This window comes from Apium graveolens, chromosome 2, assembly GCF_009905375.1.
Source record: "Apium graveolens cultivar Ventura chromosome 2, ASM990537v1, whole genome shotgun sequence".
NCBI classification, from domain to species: Eukaryota; Viridiplantae; Streptophyta; class Magnoliopsida; order Apiales; family Apiaceae; genus Apium; species Apium graveolens.
The window spans coordinates 108,626,674-108,646,567 of record NC_133648.1 but is presented as its reverse complement, the minus strand read 5'-3'; the positions used below and the strand labels follow the sequence as shown (position 1 = coordinate 108,646,567).

General features: G+C 34.7%; 2 protein-coding genes across 2 annotated transcripts in view; both read left to right on the top strand.

The window, feature by feature from the left end:
- LOC141692109 (uncharacterized) overlaps positions 1-16,814 on the top strand; it is a 41,302-nt gene extending 24,488 nt beyond the window's left edge. Inside the window, exons 2-15 of the mRNA XM_074496847.1 lie at positions 10,965-11,054; positions 11,243-11,395; positions 12,196-12,216; positions 12,329-12,463; positions 12,553-12,582; positions 12,676-12,738; positions 12,831-12,884; positions 13,280-13,524; positions 14,009-14,300; positions 14,462-14,564; positions 14,827-14,866; positions 15,118-15,799; positions 16,189-16,315; positions 16,400-16,814. Coding sequence (XP_074352948.1) covers positions 10,965-11,054; positions 11,243-11,395; positions 12,196-12,216; positions 12,329-12,463; positions 12,553-12,582; positions 12,676-12,738; positions 12,831-12,884; positions 13,280-13,524; positions 14,009-14,300; positions 14,462-14,564; positions 14,827-14,866; positions 15,118-15,799; positions 16,189-16,315; positions 16,400-16,814 — 2,450 coding nt within the window. The remainder of the gene's footprint in view (positions 1-10,964; positions 11,055-11,242; positions 11,396-12,195; positions 12,217-12,328; positions 12,464-12,552; positions 12,583-12,675; positions 12,739-12,830; positions 12,885-13,279; positions 13,525-14,008; positions 14,301-14,461; positions 14,565-14,826; positions 14,867-15,117; positions 15,800-16,188; positions 16,316-16,399) is intronic.
- A 107-nt stretch (positions 16,815-16,921) lies between these two features.
- LOC141692101 (uncharacterized) lies at positions 16,922-19,633 on the top strand. The gene is made up of 3 exons (XM_074496841.1): positions 16,922-17,590; positions 17,669-17,797; positions 19,445-19,633. The coding sequence occupies exons 1-3, from the start codon at positions 16,922-16,924 to the stop codon at positions 19,631-19,633; spliced, it is 987 nt and encodes a 328-aa protein (XP_074352942.1).
- Positions 19,634-19,894: the final 261 nt, after the last annotated feature.

Below are 19,894 nucleotides of genomic sequence, written 5' to 3'. Positions count from 1 at the left end.
TTAACCAAGGTTTCAAAGTAAGGCGAGGGTAATGGTTCGGTCGCGAAACGCCGTTACTTAAAACAGTCGTTTCTCCTAAACCGTACATCGGATTCAAACGAACCACATATCAAAACGAAGCTCGTAACATGAACTATCTAATCATGGCAGTGGTCAAAACCTAAAAGTGGGTTCTCGGGTCCTGATGTTAAGAAAAAAAAAGTCTAAGGTAAATCGGGCATTACGACGGCTATGTTTACGCGATTTTCCAAAACTTTTACCAAACCAATTCAACACCAAACCATCACCAATCAATCACAATACAACAATATGACAATATCACTCATCAACCACTTTAAACCATTTAAACCAAGCCCAAATCATACCATGAATCATCAAGAACAACTAGTGCTACTCTTAACTCCCAAAATCAACAAAAACACTTAACAACTAAGATCTCAACATGACAAAACAACTACTACACTTAATATATCATTCCATCATCATAATCATTTATACCAAACAACTTAATTCTAAGATAATTTAGAGTTATACCTTCCTTGAAGCTTTTAATCAATGAAAGATCCTTGGAATGCCCATGGAAGCCTTGATCTATGCTTAAGCTACCTTGAACTTTCATAAAAATCAAGAAAACTAAAGTTATTTCTTGAAGGTTACTATTCACCATCTTCTTCCTTGATTTATTGGAAGAGATTTACAAAGAATTAGAAGCTTAAACTTCTAGGATATGCTTATCTAATCACAAGGAAGCTTGCATAATTACCTTTGAATTTATTATGGAGTGGAGCTTGGACTTGATCTTTTCTTCTTTTGCTTTCAAGAAGAAGCCGAGAGCTTCATGTTCTTGAACAAGAAGTTTATTTGCTATTTTGTGAAATGAATTAGTTGGTTTATTTTCTTTATGGCTTGGCTACTTTTTGGTTTTTACCATGGTAATTTTTGCTTGGCCAAGAATTATCCAACAAAATAATTTCACTTGTCATGCTTATGTCACCATGGTTGTGTCATCTATTTAACACTTGTCTTCCTCTTGTTGGTGAGATGACATCACTCTCCACTAACCCTTTGATTAACTCCTAATTACTTGGCTAATGATAGCTGATTTGTTATGCGGTTCGCTTAACCTCCGTTTTCATTTATCGTTTGAGGGATCATACCCGGGATCTTATTACTTTGGTTCCCCTAAACCTTTCTGTTAGGTCCCCATGTGTTTGTAGAAAGGGGGGTTGAATACAAACAGTACCGAATAATCGAATTAAATGCGGAATAAAAATATGAAACAAAATTCAAGTTAAATAAGAATATTATTAAACTTGAAAGGTGTTACAACAACTGTATCGATTGCAAGGAATTAATCTCAAATTAATTATCATAAATCTAGAATAAATTCGACATGAACTTTTTCTATTTAGGTAATAAAAAGATTCAAATGCTAAACGCAATTTGAGATTAAGTTCTAGGGATTTTGATCCGCTAGATAGTTATACAAGAACAAGATAAAGATTTCTAGTGGTTTGGATTTAACTTTACAAACTAGAAATTATGATCTTGAAGTTTGCAGATGAAGGATAAAATATTTCTTCTGCGGCTGCTCTGTTTTTGTTCTTGTATATTTCTGTATGTTGGATGATAAATGAATGTATGCTGCTCCTGTTCTTTTTAAATCAATCAACAGACTCTCATTGAACTGGAAAGACAATCCTGAGCTCAGCAAGACAATCGGTAGGACTATTGATTGTACTAGCAAGACAATCTGATTGAACTACAATGACTTTCGGTATGACAATCAGTTGAACTAGCAAGACAATCTCCTTCCCAGTAGAACTTTCGGTATGACTATTGAAATGACTTGGCATGACAATCCAGATTGTCATGCTAGTTCATTTTCAACTGTCTTGCTGATTTAAGACTGTTTTTAATCCAATTAAACTTCTGAAAATCCTTAATATTAATTCAGAATTAATTAATCAATTAATTTAATTAATCAATAAATTAATCTTTGCAGATATAATTTATTTTCTTAATTAAATTATATGACTTAATTAATTAATAGAGAATTAATTCTAATCTTGAGCAGCAACCATTCTTCTGAAAATCTTCTGATAATCACAGTCAATTATGAATCAATTCCACCACTTCAATGTTGACACTCGATGTACTGTCTGGTTCATGAGTGACTAACTTCCGTGACATTTCTTCATGTCTTGACTTTGATACTTGATTTTCTTCAGATTAAATCCTTGTAATTATCTGATACCCTGACGAGATCTCTGTCACTTGATTAAATCCACAACCTTGATTTATATCACTGAGGCTTGATCAATTTCTTGAACTTCTTCCAGTGAATTAATTCTTCAAGTCTGTAGATGAACCTTGTTTCTGAATCCTTTGACAGATGTTACTTTGCGAGATCTCTTTGACGGTAGATCCACTATTTACTTATTACATTCTTATTTGAGTTGAGTTAAATCCTCGAATATACAAATAGGCTATGACATATGCCTTACACTTTCTCAATATATTATATTCCTTTTATGATCCTCTCTTATAATTCTTGAATTTAAATCCTTTTTATCCTGTTCCCTTATACTTAATTATTTCGGTATCTGGTGGATTTTTGGGAAAAATCAAAGTGTTCGAATTTGGATTTTGACGATCTTTACATACATTTATATCCCATATAAAGTACTAATAAGATCTCAGAATAACAATAGAAGAACCCCTACATAGTGTGGCATGAAAAGTTTTCTTATTCAGCATAATCAGCAAAATCACTATTCATAAGGGTTTCAAAAAAATTCCAAAAATTGGGGTTATTATAGTCTCCCCTCCTTAAAAGGATTCCGTCCCGGAATCAGATAGAAAATGAATAGGGATACTCTCTTAGCATTGCACTTTCTAACTCTCGAGTAAATTTTCCCACATTGTGGTTCTACCACCAACTCTGACTAGTTTGATAACCCTTCTCTTAAGCACTTGTTCCTTTTCAATCCATAACCCTTCCTGGTTGCTCCATATAAGTTACGTTTGGTTACATGTCTAGGCGCTCATATGCCCCTACTTATCTGGCATCCGAATTACACTTCCTTAACATTGATACGTGAAACACGTTATGACTTGCTACATATTCGGGGGTAGGGCTAGCTCATATGCTAACTTCCCAAAATGTCTTAATATATCCAAGGGTCCAACAATTTGTGGACTTAGCTTTCCTTTCTTTCCGAACCTCATCAATCCTTTCCAAGGGGTACCTATAACATTACTAGGTCCCCTATTTCATACTCTTTGTCCTTTCGAGTCAAATCATCATACCTCTTATGTCCATCTTGGGTTACTACCAGTCGTCCTCTGATTAGATCTATTATATCCCTGGTCCTTTGGACTACTGCGGGTCCGAGCATCTTGCGCTCTACAACTTCATCCTAACATAAGGGAGATCGACATTGTCTTCCCTCAAGGATCTCATACGGCGACATCTCGATAATGACATATGATCTATTGTCGTGAGAAAACTCAATCCGCGTTAAGTGATCATTCCAAATTCTTTCAAGTCTATTGCATAGACTCTCATTATAGCTTTTAGCATTAGAGTTTTTGCTTCTCAATACCCATTCTTTTCCAGTTCGTAATCGCTACTACCTTCCGTTCCTAATATTATATTGGTTATACTTTTGCTTGTTAGCGTTCTATAACCTTTTAATAACCACGTCAACCTTAGTACCATGAATTTGTTTCCATTCCGAATACCACCATAACTTTACTACTCCTTTTTCAGCTGTTTCTATTTTTCAAAATTTGATCAATCATACAAAAGCAAAGGAATTTGTTGAGAGATCACTATGATCATGAACACTTGTTCTATTGCATAGTTAGTACAGAAGGTGGCCAGCCTTTAGTACTTGACAAGCAATTAAACAACATGTGTATCCTACTAGGCTTCTATCACACAGATAGATAGTCATTCGGCAATACCTCCCCTTCTGGAAGGGTTGTTCTTCTCAGCTTACATGAAATGGAAAGAAGAGAAAAGAACGAACTGAAGAGAATTGTATATACGTAAAAAAAAATTATTGCCATAAAATATCTGGCTTGGAATCTACCTCTTAACTATAGAGGTTTGTCATAGGAGAACAAAACATATACATATTTATATCAACATCAAGTATTATAGCATCATATTTCACATGCCTAAATATTTTTGCTATTCCGTCCATCATTCTATGGACCCATGCTCTTCCTCAAGTTTATACACAATCACCTTTGAAACTCCCTCGATATCAAAAATCGAATCTGGGATCTCATTCTAGACATCAACGTTACTAGAATTCTATGCTTGCATCACAACCTTCCTCGTATAGTCATACGACCCTCTATTGATAAGGAGGAATAAATATTCAATAGGTAAATAGTCTACTTAATTAGTCTATTCAATGATAACTTATACATCACCACGACCCGATTAGTGGTACTCAATCTCAACATTCACTACAATACAACTCTCACAGTTGTCATTGTCTCATTATTTATCCTTCGAACTATCTCAAGGTTTCCTGGAATCCTCCCAACTTACAGGGGATAAAATATATGTATCTCTTATTCCTTCAATCATCAACTTTAACTCATGGTGAATCACCCTCATCCTGACGATTACATAGTTTTCTATTTCTATTGCTACGAGTCTTTAGGGTTTCCTCATACCCAACGCCCTTATCATTCCTCAAACTCTATTGCCTTTATATTCCTTTCCACTTCAGTTTCTTTTTATTTTCCTTTCTCTTATCATTATTTCATGAACCAACACAACATAAGTATTAATTTCAAACATCCCGTCATTCTGGATTCGTGTCCTCAGAACGAATCTTGACAACTTTTACAACTTAGATTCATAATTCATCATACTCTTCTGCCTTTGTGCTGGCTCTAAAGCTTTTACACTATCTTCATAACCTTGGGAAGTACTTTCCTGAAAACCATTGACTGAACTTAAATCAGTTTATTATAATCTCTTGCTTCGTGCCTTCCTTGGCCTTTCACCAGCGGGTGGCCTCTCTCTTAGGAGGGTAAGTGACAAAAATAGTCTTTTGTGATTCGTCAATCATTTAGAATCTCAAATGATTCCTATATTTCCTTTAGTCAGACTCTTGCCTCGACTGGGTCATCTTGTTCCTTGGAACTCTGAGAGCTTAGCGACTTAAAGGTCCTGAAAAAATTTCTCACCGCATTATTTCCTCAGGGTGGTGGTTGGGGATAATAGTCTAAGTTCTGTCTAGAAAGGTCCATAAATTGTCGTATAGGAGTACCGTCTCGGGTCTCCTTTCCTTACTCGACTTCTGTTTCCTTAGTCTGAACGTTCCCTCCTCCTCCCCATAATCGGGGTCATCCTACATGTTTTAAATCCTCATTTTCCACTTCATTATGTTATGGGTTCCTTCTATCTTGATGGTGACCTCCCTGACTATCACGTTCAAGATTTGCTCTAAATCTTATTCCTCAAACTAGCTTTCATCTAAGATCTCATCTTTAAGCACTTGAACATTTGGAACCCAAATTCTGTAGGAATACCTCATTATTCCCTTATCATCTTTCTCGGTATTAATCTTTTATCTAATTGTTGGCTTTCTGCCTTCATTCATCACTTTTTCTGGCACAATATGTTCTTTTCCGATAATTCAGACTGTATTGCAATCTCAAACAGCTTTTCGGTACCGGCTCCGGTTACTTTCACTTCGATTTCCATTTTCTCAAAATCTCTTATAAACTCTGCCAAAGACATTATCATCTTGAGTCTCTCCTTTTTACTAAGGGCATCAGCCACCACATTGGCTTTCCCCGAATTATAAAGAATCTCCCAATCATAATTCTTGATTAGCTCTAACCGCCTCCTCTAGCGTATGTTGAGCTCTTTCTACGGGAAAATGTACTAGAGCACTTATGGCTTAGGTAAATCTCGCACTTCTCTCCATACAAGTAGTGCCTCCAATCTTTAGGGCAAAACTATTGCCACGAGCCAAAGCTCATGGGTGGGGATATCGAATTTTATATTACCTTAATTTTCTTGACGCGTACGCGAGTACCTTGTTGTGCTGTATAAGAAGCACCCTAATTCCTTATGCGAAGCGTCACTACACATCACAAAATCTCCTTTTCCATCCGGCAATGCCATCATAAGGGTCGTCACCAATCTTTGCTTCAGTTCTTGAAAGTTATTCTCGTATTTCTCTGTCCATTCGAACTTCTCAGTCTTACGAGTAACCGCGTTAAAGGGGCTACTATCTTTACGAACTTGAACGAACCTCCGGTAGTAACCGGCCAATCCTACCTCTGGTAGTCGCCCTAACCATAGTCATCAATTCCTCATTGGTCCTTTATTCATTCTTGTCAGGATCCTCCACGGAATTCTTCTCAGCAACAATCCCTTCTAGGACAACATCCTCAATATGAACATCATCCGGTCCCGCGTTAGGACGCTCTATCAGATCATAATCTGATCTCCAATAAGTAATACAACATCATCGCGTTGTCGCTCTTCATCCTCAGGGTTCGGAGTCCCGCTACCATATACGATAACGAACCACGCTTCTATCACGATATTTATAAGGGTTCCCATAAGGGTTTTAACTGTTAGTACTACGTTAGGTAGTCCGACTATGAACTTGGAAAGAGTTCTTATTATCTTAGTGAACTTATTATTTTAACGCCATATCATCTCTGAGGTTTATAACGCTTAGCTCTGATACCATTTCTGTAACACCCCCAAATTCGGGGTCGGGGATCCGGGTTGTCACGAGTTCCATTTCCCTTAATGATACTTAATCTTAATAATCAACCAACTACTGCGTACTGTGACCCCACAAGATACACACACACCACAAGTTATAGTCTCAGAGATGAATACCAAACAATAACACAAGTCATTTTATTCCATAATTATAAGTCATTACACCTCAAAAGGGTTTCTGAATAAATTTACATATTCTTTGCCATTATTACAATTCATAAATATACATAAGTCTGGTACATCAAAAGTTGAAAGCCTAGCCTATTGGTAGACCCTACCTCAGCTACAACGGCATCAACGCCTACAGGAAACTGCGGAACGTTTCCTATCTGCTCGCGAATTGGGAGCTTGATCCTGTTCATCTTGTCTATCTGTTGTTGTGTGATGAAAGAAGAAAGCAAGGGTGAGCAACAAGCCCACCGAAATGATATGTATAATAATTAACAATATATGAGCATTCTCATAGTACTCATGAAAGTCTTGGTCAAAAGAAATGAACCAAGTTTGATATCTTAAAGCGATGAAGTCATAAAATATTCAGTATATATATACATATATACTTCTCAAATCTTTGAAATCCTCTGACATGTATAATATACACAGAGTTCCAGTTTATAACTGTATAAAAATATCGTTGCAAGGTGATCTCATATATCTAACCTTGTCTCAACGTTTTTGTGAAAATCTTTGTCATGCAAGATAATCATTAACCAGATATAAGTTGAAAAGATGAAGTTACAAGATACTCCAATATACTTATATCTTTTCCGAATACTACTTGAACTACCACCGTTCAAGTTATAATTAGTTTCAAAAGTTCATCACATAGATGAGACTACAAGACAAGATTTGAATAGATTCAATCTTTGAATATCATTATAAATAATGAAGTTACGAGATACTTCATTAAGTCCTGATATATATATATCCATATATATATATCTCTCATACATTTCCTGAAAACCTCTGTCATGTAAAGTATGAACAGAGTTTGTAACATCCAATGAATTTTTGGAAAGGAAAAGAATTGTGGCATAAACCCGATATCTTGCTGATCAGGCAAAGATACCAATAAGTAACATTTTCTACTGTAGATGGATGAATTCCTCGTCGGTCATCACCCTGGCCGCATTAGGACCTCGTACTAGACCGTTACCCGGCCACTCACGCGTGGATGGACTGTCATCCAGCCTCTTACACCTTCATAGACCGTACCCCGGCCTGTCGCTTATGCCGACTCAATTAGATGGACTTACTTCCCGAACGTTGGGCAAGTAATCAAATTGTTTTCTCAAAAAAACAACCTCGTTGCGAATATAAAATACACCACAGAGCCGGATCCCCAAGATTTTTGAGTGAATATTCAAGTCTCCTTCGAGAGGAAGATCTTAAATCTGAAAACGAGTTTTGGGATCCGCTCTAACTTTTAAAATCATTTTGAAGACTCGAAAACATTTTTAAGAATGTTTGGAGTAAAGCTGATTTAATGAAATAAATCAGTCCCGATATATTAGAAAATATCTGAATATTATTATTTAAATAATATTCCCATAAGGATAATCCTTATAAAAACAATTGAAGTAAAAGTTTTAAAACTTATACTTGAAATGAATAATAAATAACCAAAGATATACTTATACGAAAGTACGATCTTTATTTGAATAATCGAAAATAAGTTTGATTATCGAAACATTATTCTTTAATAAAATAAAGAATATTATTTAATAAATAAGCGAAGTCATAAATCCTCAAATTAATATTCAAAATAATATTCATTAAATAAAATAAACGGAGTCGTAAGTCCTCGAATGAATATTCAAAATAATATTCATTAAATAAAGTAAGCGGAGTCATAAGTCCTCGAATGAATATTCAGAATAATATTCATTAATAAAATAAAGTTATCGAATAAACCTTATTCGATTAATAGTTTTGAAAACTATATCAATATATATATATATTATACTCGGGAACATCGACTCCTGGTTTTAGAAAATGTTCACCTTTGGGTCCCCTATACTAAGGGTATACACAACTACTGCTTATCTCTAGCATAGGTATTATGCAACTTATAAGCAATTGAATCAACAATATATATCAAGATTACGAAACAGACATGCATATATACCATATCACATGCTCCAATATATCGCAAGATTTGCTAATTAACCACCATGCATCTATCACAAGATAATGCATATACATATGTATACATCACAACAACAGTATAACGGGTAGAAAACTTGCCTGAGCGCTCCCGGATAGACTTAAGCTTAGAGTGGGTCCGATAACCTATGAACGACAACATAAGTCGGAATTAAACCCCGGTCGCTTAAGAAACTAGACTTTAACAAATTGAACCCTAACGTTTGCTTTTGCGCTTAACGATTCACTTACGTCGCTCGAGTACCCTCGGCTCCACCATTTTTAATAAATTAACCATTAAGAATTTTAAAGCGATTCTTTCGTGAGTACCTTAACAACTGCCTAATCCACTTAACATAATTGTTTCATACCCCAATTAATCATTTAAAGTCCTTAACCAAGGTTTCAAAGTAAGGCGAGGGTAATGGTTCGGTCGCGAAACGCCGTTACTTAAAACAGTCGTTTCTCCTAAACCGTACATCGGATTCAAACGAACCACATATCAAAACGAAGCTCGTAACATGAACTATCTAATAATGGCAGTAGTCAAAACCTAAAAGTGGGTTCTCGGGTCCTGATGTTAAGAAAAAAAACGGTCTAAGGTAAATCGGGCATTACGACGGCTATGTTTACGCGATTTCCGAAAATTTACCAAACCAATTCAACACCAAACCATCACCAATCAATCCCAATACAACCATATGACAATATCACTCATCAACCACTTTAAACCATTTAAACCAAGCCCAAATCATACCATGAATCATCAAGAACAACTAGTGCTACTCTTAACTCCCAAAATCAACAAAAACACTTAACAACTAAGATCTCAACATGACAAAACAACTACTACACTTAATCTATCATTCCATCATCATAATCATTTATACCAAACAACTTAATGCTAAGATAATTTAGAGTTATACCTTTCTTGAAGCTTTTAATCAATGAAAGATCCTTGGAATGCCCATGGAAGCCTTGATCTATGCTTAAGCTACCTTGAACTTTCATAAAAATCAAGAAAACTAAAGTTATTTCTTGAAGGTTACTATTCACCATCTTCTTCTTTGATTTATTGGAAGAGATTTACAAAGAATTAGAAGCTTAAACTCCTAGGATATGCTTATCTAATCACAAGGAAACTTGCATAATTACCTTTGAATTTATTATGGAGTGGAGCTTGGACTTGATCTTTTCTTCTTTTGCTTTCAAGAAGAAGCCGAGAACTTCATGTTCTTGAACAAGAAGTTTATTTGCTATTTTGTGAAATGAATTAGTTGGTTTATTTTCTTTATGGATTGGCTACTTTTTGGTTTTTACCATGGTAATTTTTGCTTGGCCAAGAATCATCCAACAAAACAATTTCACTTGTCATGCTTATGTCACCATGGTTGTGTCATCTATTTAACACTTGTCTTCCTCTTGTTGGTGAGATGACATCACTCTCCACCAACCCTTTGATTAACTCCTAATTACTTGGCTAATGACCGCTGATCTGTTATGCGGTTCGCTTAACTTTCGTTTTCGTTTATCGTTTGAGGGATCATACCCGAGATCTTATTACTTGGGTTCCCCTAAACCTTTATCAATATATTATATTCCTTTTATGATCATCTCTTATAATTATTGAATTTAAATCCTTTTTATCCTGTTCCCTTATACTTAATTCTTTCGGTATCTGGTGGATTTTCGGGAAAAATCATAGTGTTCGAATTTGGATTCTGACGATCTTTACATACACTTATATCCCATATAAAGTACTAATAAGATCTCAGAATAACAATAGAAGAACCCCTACATAGTGTTTTATGAAAAGTTTTCTTATTCAGCATAATCAGCAAAATCACTATTCATAAGGGTTTTAAAAAAATTCCAAAAATGTGGGTTATTACAGGAGACTTCACAGTGTAGACTTATCCAATCAATTTGGATCAACACCAATACATAGACCATCAGGTTTCTAATTTCATATCTTATGCCCCAAAAAATAAAAAATACCAATTGTGTTGTTCTTAATGCTATTTTATGCTTTTTTACACAGGAATTACTGAACTAGCTCAACTTTATGGGCCTAATATTACTCCATCTCAGCGGATACTTCACAGAGTAGACTCGCTCGATTTTGTACCAGGTTTTACACATAGTTCCATTGAGCATAATACTCCAACCACTCCTACACCGCATTATATTAAAAGTCTTGATTTATCTCAAACATCTGGAACTACGCAACTACAACAACCTTCAGCTGCATACTTTAATAGACAATCACATTTTTTGTATTAGATATCCTTTTATCACATATGCATTATCTATATGCAGCTGCACCCCAACGTCAAATTTCTCGCAGTTTACAGACTAAGACAACGTTAGAGAAGAAACGTAAAAACTTTGAGTTGCCTGTATCGAAGATAACACCACGTGTAAATACCAGTGGTGGAGTACAACAGTCTCATTTTCATAATTTCACCCGAGGTATAGTTGACATCATTAAATCTTTTTAGACACGCAGTGGAATCATGTCATGCTTTATAATATCACCTTCGGGCTGGAAACTATAGAAAAAAGTGTCTTTCACACTACCAGATATCCATGTTGTATCTAAAGGTCTTGGTTAGGGCTCTCTGTGCACTTGCTATGGTTGCGAGCTAAATATTTAGTGAATTATCTTTTAGGACGTTGAAAACTACAGCTAAAGTAAAATTATAATTTCATCATACATCATCATATCATGTTTCTTTTTTAAAAAAATTTCCCAATTTTTTTTGCCTCAAATCAAACTCTAAGTTTTTTGATATCCTAATCCTACTCTTTAATTAATAAAAAATGGGGCATGTTTATTTCACAAAAATAATCTGCAGTTTTGTGAACACCTATACCGGTTCCTAGACCTAGCTGCGCATCTGTTCGCAAAAACTCACCACCAAAGCATCTTACCAACTTTGCAGCCTACTAAACTAATCTAAAGTTAATAACACAATATCTATAATTATCGGTTGATGTTCATTTTCTATTTTACGTAGATAGATGTCCACGATCAATACCTAAGTATGATAGTAATACGACTCTCATTGATCCTCGAATATTGGAAAGTGTTGTCAGTGTTGAAAGGAATAAACAATGAAGAACTATTCAATTTACTATTCCTGAGCCAGAGCAAATTGGCGTGAAGCTACCAGGTAATGATTATAACTTAGGTTTTAACAAATATTTTTGTAACAATCTCACTAAATGCAAATGGGTTTCACCGTTTCATGATATATTTATTTTTTCAGATTGGTTTCCATTGGTAACAGGTAATGTCTACATACTTATTAATATAAAATTCAGTTAAACACCTATTCAGACTTTTCTTTAAGAACTAATACTAATTTAACCATTTGGAAACCAATTTTATTATATTAACAGATGAAGGAAATACACATGGATTTAGTACTTCTGAAAAAGCTTCCACGTCAGGTGGTAAAAATTTGTTAGATGCATTTAATGATGAAGATGAAACACGCATAGAACATATGCCAGGATATGAGCAGTTTGTATCTGGTAATTTTCTTGATATACATATTTACTTTTTCCAGAAGTATTAGGCCTGTGATGCTGGGGATTATTAGTGATTTTTAATTTCTTTGCAGATGATGATGATGACAATATCGATGCCCAATGTAAGAAGTATAATTTATTAAAATAGTCAAACTATTCTTTTTAATATTATTACTTTCTGAAAATCACTAATATCATATTTCCAATTTTTTTAGTACACGTTCATCGAGGTGAATATCTATCGGATGATGAGACTGATTGTCAAGAAGAATTAAAAGGTCTAAAAACTCCTAATAATAATTTGTCTCGCTTTTTAAATTATGTTTACATACTATGGATGACAAAGTCATTTTTACATTATATTCAACAGATTTGTGGAACGACTACATGGATCTTGGTCCACCATCGAAGAAATGTGAGAAATGTAAAGCAATAATATGGAATGAGGAAAGGAACAATAAATCATCCAAGAACAACACTCCAACTTTTTCTTTATGTTGTAAGGATGGACAAGTCAAGATCCCCCCAGAAAGAAAACCTCCTTCCTTTCTTGCGTCGTTGCTTTCTGGAGGACCGAGAACCAATCACTTTAGACTGCACATAAGGACGCATAATTCCATCTTCCAGTTCACCTCTATAGGAGGCAGAATAGATCGTAAAATCAACAATGGAGGGGGCCCTACTGTTTTAAGCTAAACGGTCAAAACTACCATTTAATTGGAAGTCTCAAACCTAAGGATGGCGAGACACCAAAGTTTAGTCAGCTATATGTCTACGACACTGATAATTAAATCCAGAATCGCTTTAATGTTGTTCCAGGCTCTGATGTTCTTGATCCAGAAATTGTGGAAGGCCTGCTTAAAATGTTGGATGAAAATAATAAACTTGCTGAAGGATTTGACTATGCACGCGATCGTTTGAACCTCCCCGAAACTGATGAGTTCAGTTTATTATTGGTATCATCCAAATCATCTTCCGGGAGACCTAATCAGGTTGGACCATCTAATAAGGTTGCTGCTTTGGTGGTTGGTGATAGTGATGATACATGCTCATTCCGAGACATAGTAGTGTAAAGGAAAAATATTTAAAAAGAGTCTTTGAGACATGTAAGCACTATATGCGGCTTCAGTATCCTTTGTTGTTCCCATATGGTGATGATGGTTTCTGCCTTAATATCCCCTTGCATAACAAGAATCATAAAGCAGCAATACTGATAAATTTGGACCAACATCCTGATGAAGTATTGCACAAAACTACTGTTACAATGAGGGAATTTTAGGCTTATAAGTTGATGGTACGGCCAGATGAAGGTAAACCTCTCATATACTAACTATTTTTTTAAATATTTTAACGCCCTGTACATATACCATCTAATTGGTATATTTATGTTAATCAGACATGACTCTTCATCTTGGTGGTCGATTATGGCAACAATTTGTTGTAGATACTTTTGCTGCAGTTGAGCAATATAGATTGGACTAGATTAGAGCTCATCAGAATATCATTCGTTCTGATCTTTATAAGTCTATTTGTGACTCTGTCATGAAGGGTGATACAAATACTGGCAACAAAGGAAAGAATGTCATTCTTCCGGCAACACATATTGGATCTCAGAGGTATATGAATCAATATTTTAAAGATTCACTGGCTATATGTCGGACCATTGGACATCCATCTTTATTTTTCACAATGACTTACAACACACAATGGCCTGAGATTAAGCGAATGATGGAATATTTTCCTGGAGTAGATGTTGCAGACAAACCTGATGTCATAGCAAGAGTTTTCAAGCTTAAGCTTGACCAATTGTTGGATCTAATTAAGAATAAAAATTATTTTGGTAAATGCATAGGAGGAAAGATATTCTTGATCAATTTACAATATAACAGTGTTTATTTAGTTTAGTATCCTTATTCACTTGGTGTTTTTTAATATTCAACACATCATATAACTATTATTTCTCTGTACTAATATTGATATTGATAATTTTTTTCTTTATAGTCATGCATGTAATTGAATTTCAGAAACGTGGACTTCCTCATTGCCACATGTTGATATGGTTGAATCCTAGGGATAGGCCGAAGAATATTGAGGATATTGATAAGTTAATATCATGCTGAGATCCCAGACCAGAAAAATGATCCCATTGGTTATCATGTGGTTCAAAAGCATATGATTCATGGTCCATGTGGAAAAGACTTCACGTACTCGCCCTGTATGGTAAAAGGAAAATGTGGACGTCACTTTCCAAAAAAGTAATATTTTATTGCTTTCTTATATTTTATAAACTATGAGATTAATATGCACATGGCTAATGGATTTATACCTGATTTTATTTTTTTTCTTTGCATATTAATCTCATACAGGTATAATGGAAACACTTATTTTGATGATTGTGGCTTTCCGGTATACCGTAGATGGAGAACAAATTGATGTGTTGTCAAGAAAGGAGTTCAACTAGATAACCAGTATGTTGTACCTTACAACAAGGACTTATTAATCCGCTTTCAATATCATATGAATCTGGAGGTTTGTAACAGTTCTAGATCTTTAAAGTATTTGTTTAAATACTGTTTAAAAGGTCATGACACAGCTACCATGATATTGAGGAAAAAACAACAAGTTAGTAGGCCAGTTCTTCAACTTCCAAACCTAAGGTTATTGATGAGATTAAGCATTTCCTGGATGGTCATTATATATGTGCTTCGGAAGCTTCTTGGCGTCTTTTAGGTTTTGACATTCATCATCGTTATCCGACTGTTGAATGTTTACCAGTGCACTTGGAAGGGGAGAAGAACGTGTCATTTAAGCAAAATGACAATCTCAAAGATGTTGTTGATAAGGCTAAAAGAAGATATACAAAGCTTGAAGGATGGTTTGAAGCAAATAAAACATTTTCAGAGGCAAGACAATACACATATCATCAATTTCCTCAGCCTTTCACATGGAAAGCGGACCAAAATAGATGGAAGATTCGTGAGCGTGGTATTGTTTTTGGTCGCTTAACTGATGTTCATGCATCTTCTGGAGAAACATTTTTCCTGAGGATGATACTTATGCATAACAGAGGTGCCACTTCATACAAAGATTTAAGAACTGTAAATGGATATATTTATTCTACTTTTAAAGAGGCTTGTGATGCTCTCGATCTTCTAAAGGATGATAGACAATGGCATGTTACCATGTTTGAAAATGTTGTTCATGCTATGCCACATCAACTTAGACAATTGTTTGTTTTTATATTATCTAATAATCAAGTGGCTGATCCTGTTAAATTATGGGAACAACATTGGAATTTCATGTCAGAAGATGTTTTATACTACAGGCGTCCCAAAACCGGTAATACCAACCTTTAACTAGCTGAAGCTGATATTAAGAACATCACATTAGCTGGTTAGTTACTCTAAGTTCATAATATTGGTGATTTTCTACACATCTGCATTAATGAATTCATTAGAATTCATGTTGTTCGGAAAAATATTTAATTAGTGATAGTTTTAAATATAATTTCAATATTTGTTATAATTAATTATATATTATTACTGCAATCTTTCCTTTATAACCAACTATATTTGGTACACATATGTAACATTTTTTCACGTCAAAGTATGATTTTATTATTTATGTTGATGTACCCTAAAACAAGTGGTATGTTACAAACAAATATGAAATAGTGGTTAACTTTATAAATCCCGATAGTATGAATATTGCAATAATTTTTTTTGCAGAGATAAAGAAGCTATTTAACGATGTTGGAAAACGCTTAAGAGACTTCAACACTCTGCCTTTTCCTGATGATAGTTTTTTGCATATTGTAGAAAACAAGCTTATTACTGAGAAACATGATTATGACAGGTTATAGATGCATGAACAACATGATAATTTGCACAAAAATCTTAACAAAGAGCAGCTTCATGTATACAACTCTGTTCTTGACAGTGTCGATAATAAAAAAGGTGGAATCTTTTTTGTATATGGCTCCGGAGGCTGTGGTAAAACATTTTTGTGGAATACTTTATGCTGTAAACTACATAGTGTTGGTAAGATTGTTCTGCCTGTAGCGTCTTCTGGGATTGCAGCTACATTGCTTCCTGGAGAAAGGACGGCTCAATCAAGATTCCACATACCTTTGAAGCTCGATCAACATTCAGTGGCTGGTATCAAACATGGTTCAGAACTCGGAGAACTAATGAAGCAGACAAGCTTAATCATATGGGATGAAGCTCCAATGCAACATCGTCATTCATTTGAAAGTGTTGATCGCAGTCTAAGAGATATCATGTCTTCTGTTGATCCGTCTAGAGCAGGAATTCCTTTTGGTGGCATCACTATTGTGTTCGATGAAGATTTCTAACAAATTCTTCTAGTAATTCCTAAGGCTAGCAGAGCCCAAGTTGTTAGTGCTTCATTGAATAGTTCAAAGCTTTGGGATCATTGCCATGTTTTTTACTTGAAAAAAACATGCGCCTCACATCTGGTAAAACAGATTTAGAAAATAAAGATATTGCAGATTTTAGCAAGTGGGTTCTCAGTGTGGGAAATGGTACTTTACCCAATATACAACAGGATGATACAATTACTGATCTGGATGTCATCATACCAGAGAGCTTTTTAATTAGATCAGTACAAAAGCCAATAAAGGATGTTGTTGACATCATTTATCCGGATATTGTTCAGAACCTAAAAAATCCTGAATATTTGAGGGAAAGATCTATTCTCACTCCAACGAATGCCATCGTTAATGACATAAACTCTTACATACTTGATCTCATTCCAGGTACGACGTACACGTACTATAGTCACGATTCTTTGAGTGACAACGATGGCCATGATAATGACTTTGTATCTGTATTTCCTGTTGAATATCTGAATTCCATCAATATATCGTGTCTCCCAAGACATGATTTGAAGATTAAGAAAGGCTGTGTGATAATGCTTATGAGGAATCTCAATCAGCTTATGGGTCTTTGTAATGAAACTAGAATGATTGTAAAGAAATGTTTACCAAATAGTATAGTATGTAACATTTTAACCGGCTCTCAGGTTGGCACTACTCACATCATTCCGCGGATTGAAATGGAACCAACCGACACTAAGTGGCCTTTTGAATTCAAAAGAGTTCAGTTCTCGGTACAGCTATGTTTGGCAATGACCATAAATAAAAGTCAAGGTCAGTCATTGAATAAAGTTGGTTTGTATCTTCTGTAGTCCGTATTCACCCATGGTCGGCTCTATGTTGCGGTTTCCAGAGTGACATCGCCTTCTGGATTGCATATTATGATTGATAGTGATGTTGGAGGTTCAACTAATGTCACTGCTAACGTTGTCTTTGAAGAGGTTTTCTACAATTTGCCACACACGAACAACATGTAGTATTAATCATATTGAGATTGAAACTTAAAGTATGGTCTTCATGTGTGTTCTTTCCTGAGAAGTCATTAGTGTGATTTTTAGTGCAAATCTGCTTCTATATTATATTAATGGAAAAATCAAGTTTATTATAATATTATTTAAAATCATCAATATATTTAAGTTATTATGCCTATGAATTATGACCTTATTACTGTATAATTCAAACTCAGCCCATATTATTCAAAAATAGTCATATCATATTTAAGTTATTGTTAGATTTTAAAAGTTAAGTAACAAATGTGATTAAAGAAAAGCTGATTATTTATTTATCCATTCTAAGTTTTTGTATGCTTTTTGTAGGCTAGAATGTGTATAGAAGGATTATGTTCTTAGACTCGGAGAACTGTAATATCAGTTTGGGACTTTGGGGCACAAAGTTGAGTTGATGTTTTTATTATATTGTGCATCTTTATGAGAATCATATGAAAATTTTTGCGGAATTTCATGTTCCTGATATGGTGCTATATAATTGTATATATCAAAGCAACATTATTTAACAGGTTGATTAGGGCTTATATAGTTGAGTAATCATGTATATAAAAACTTCTTTGTAGTTGCATTTTTAACAGACTGGTTAGGACTTGATTGGATCATTATTTCAACTTTGTTGATGTGAATATTTTTACTCAAACTGCATTTTAAGTTTATTAAGTGCCCAGTGCCTTTTAATGAGCTGTGTTTTGGTATAAAGAAGTCGGTATGTTCAGATTAACCAAACAGCTTCTTTATTATGATGTTGACTAAACGCCACTGTGCATCTATTTTTTGAGAGCTCAGAAGCTAAAAAAAGTGGTAGACTTCTTGTAAAAGCTATTTAATTCTTGGAGAGAAAGTTGGTAAGCAAAAAATAAATGTTAAAATACCGCGATCTGGTTACCAGTTACTCATTTGCTATGTTAATTACCTTAACATAGTTATCATTGTTCTTTAATATATATTTTATGTGATCTTCACATTCTGCAGAGTGGTTTCATGAGGTCGCTTCTGGATTTTCTGTTTATTAGCATATCAGGATAACACTTCTCTCAAGTTTATACCAGGAGTCCAGCCTAAGAGAAGTAAGTTTACAAGTAACAAATGGGATTAAATAAAAGCAGATTATTTTTTTGTCCATTCTAAGTTTTTGTTTGCATTTCATATGCTAGAATGTGTATGAAAGGATTATGTTCTTAGACTCGGAGAAATGTAATGGCAGTTCGGGACATTGGGGCACGGAATTGAATTGCTCTTTTTATTATATTATGCATCTTTCTGAGAATCATGTGAAAGTTTTTGCAGAATTGTATGGTCCTGATAAAGTGCTATATAATTCAAAATAATCAACCAACTTTTTTTATTATGATGTGGACCAAACACCACCGTAAATCTGCTTTTTGAGTGCTCAGAAGCTGAAAGAAGTGGTAGACATCCGGAAAGAGGTATCTAATTCTTGGGGAGTAAGTTGGTAAGAAAAAAATAAATAATAATATACCTCGATCTGGTAACCAGCTACTCATTTTCCATGCTGGTTACCTAAACATAATTATGATTGTGTTCTTTAATTATATTTGACGTGATCTTCACATTTTGCAGAGTGGTTTCATGAGGACGCTTCTGGATTTACTATTGAAAGAACTGGTATACTCATCGGATTTAGGTGCAACAGTTTCCAAAGTAAGGCTCTTTCAGTTTGCCCCATATGCATGCCATAGAGCTGATGTAGTTGAATTAGATGGGTTAAATGTTATTGGATTCATTAAATTAAAAAAGAATTTAGAGTGAAGGCTTTCTTACCTTTTTGGATCACAGGTGTGTTAAATACTGTATATATTTCTCAAGTAAAAAATAAAGAATAACCCAAATTTTTACTGGTTTGAGCACCTGCATTGGTTATGTTAAAAGCAAATGACCCTTTTGGGGCTTGAATAATAATGTAGAAGCAGAGTTTTCTTCTTGAATGGATTACGCTGTAAATTTCCAGCTGTTTGATTATACTATTTTTCAAATATATAGAGTGTTGAGGTATTCAACATCTTAAAAACA

What these genes read in the sequence shown, in the direction of transcription:
- LOC141692101 (XM_074496841.1), top strand. Translation starts at nt 16,922, where the DNA reads ATGCGCCTCACATCTGGTAAAACAGATTTAGAAAATAAAGATATTGCA. An exon ending in TCAAAAGAGTTCAGTTCTCG is followed by an intron (nt 17,591 to 17,668) that starts GTACAGCTATGT and finishes TATCTTCTGTAG; the next exon opens with TCCGTATTCACCCATGGTCG. An exon ending in CTAACGTTGTCTTTGAAGAG is followed by an intron (nt 17,798 to 19,444) that starts GTTTTCTACAAT and finishes CACATTTTGCAG; the next exon opens with AGTGGTTTCATGAGGACGCT.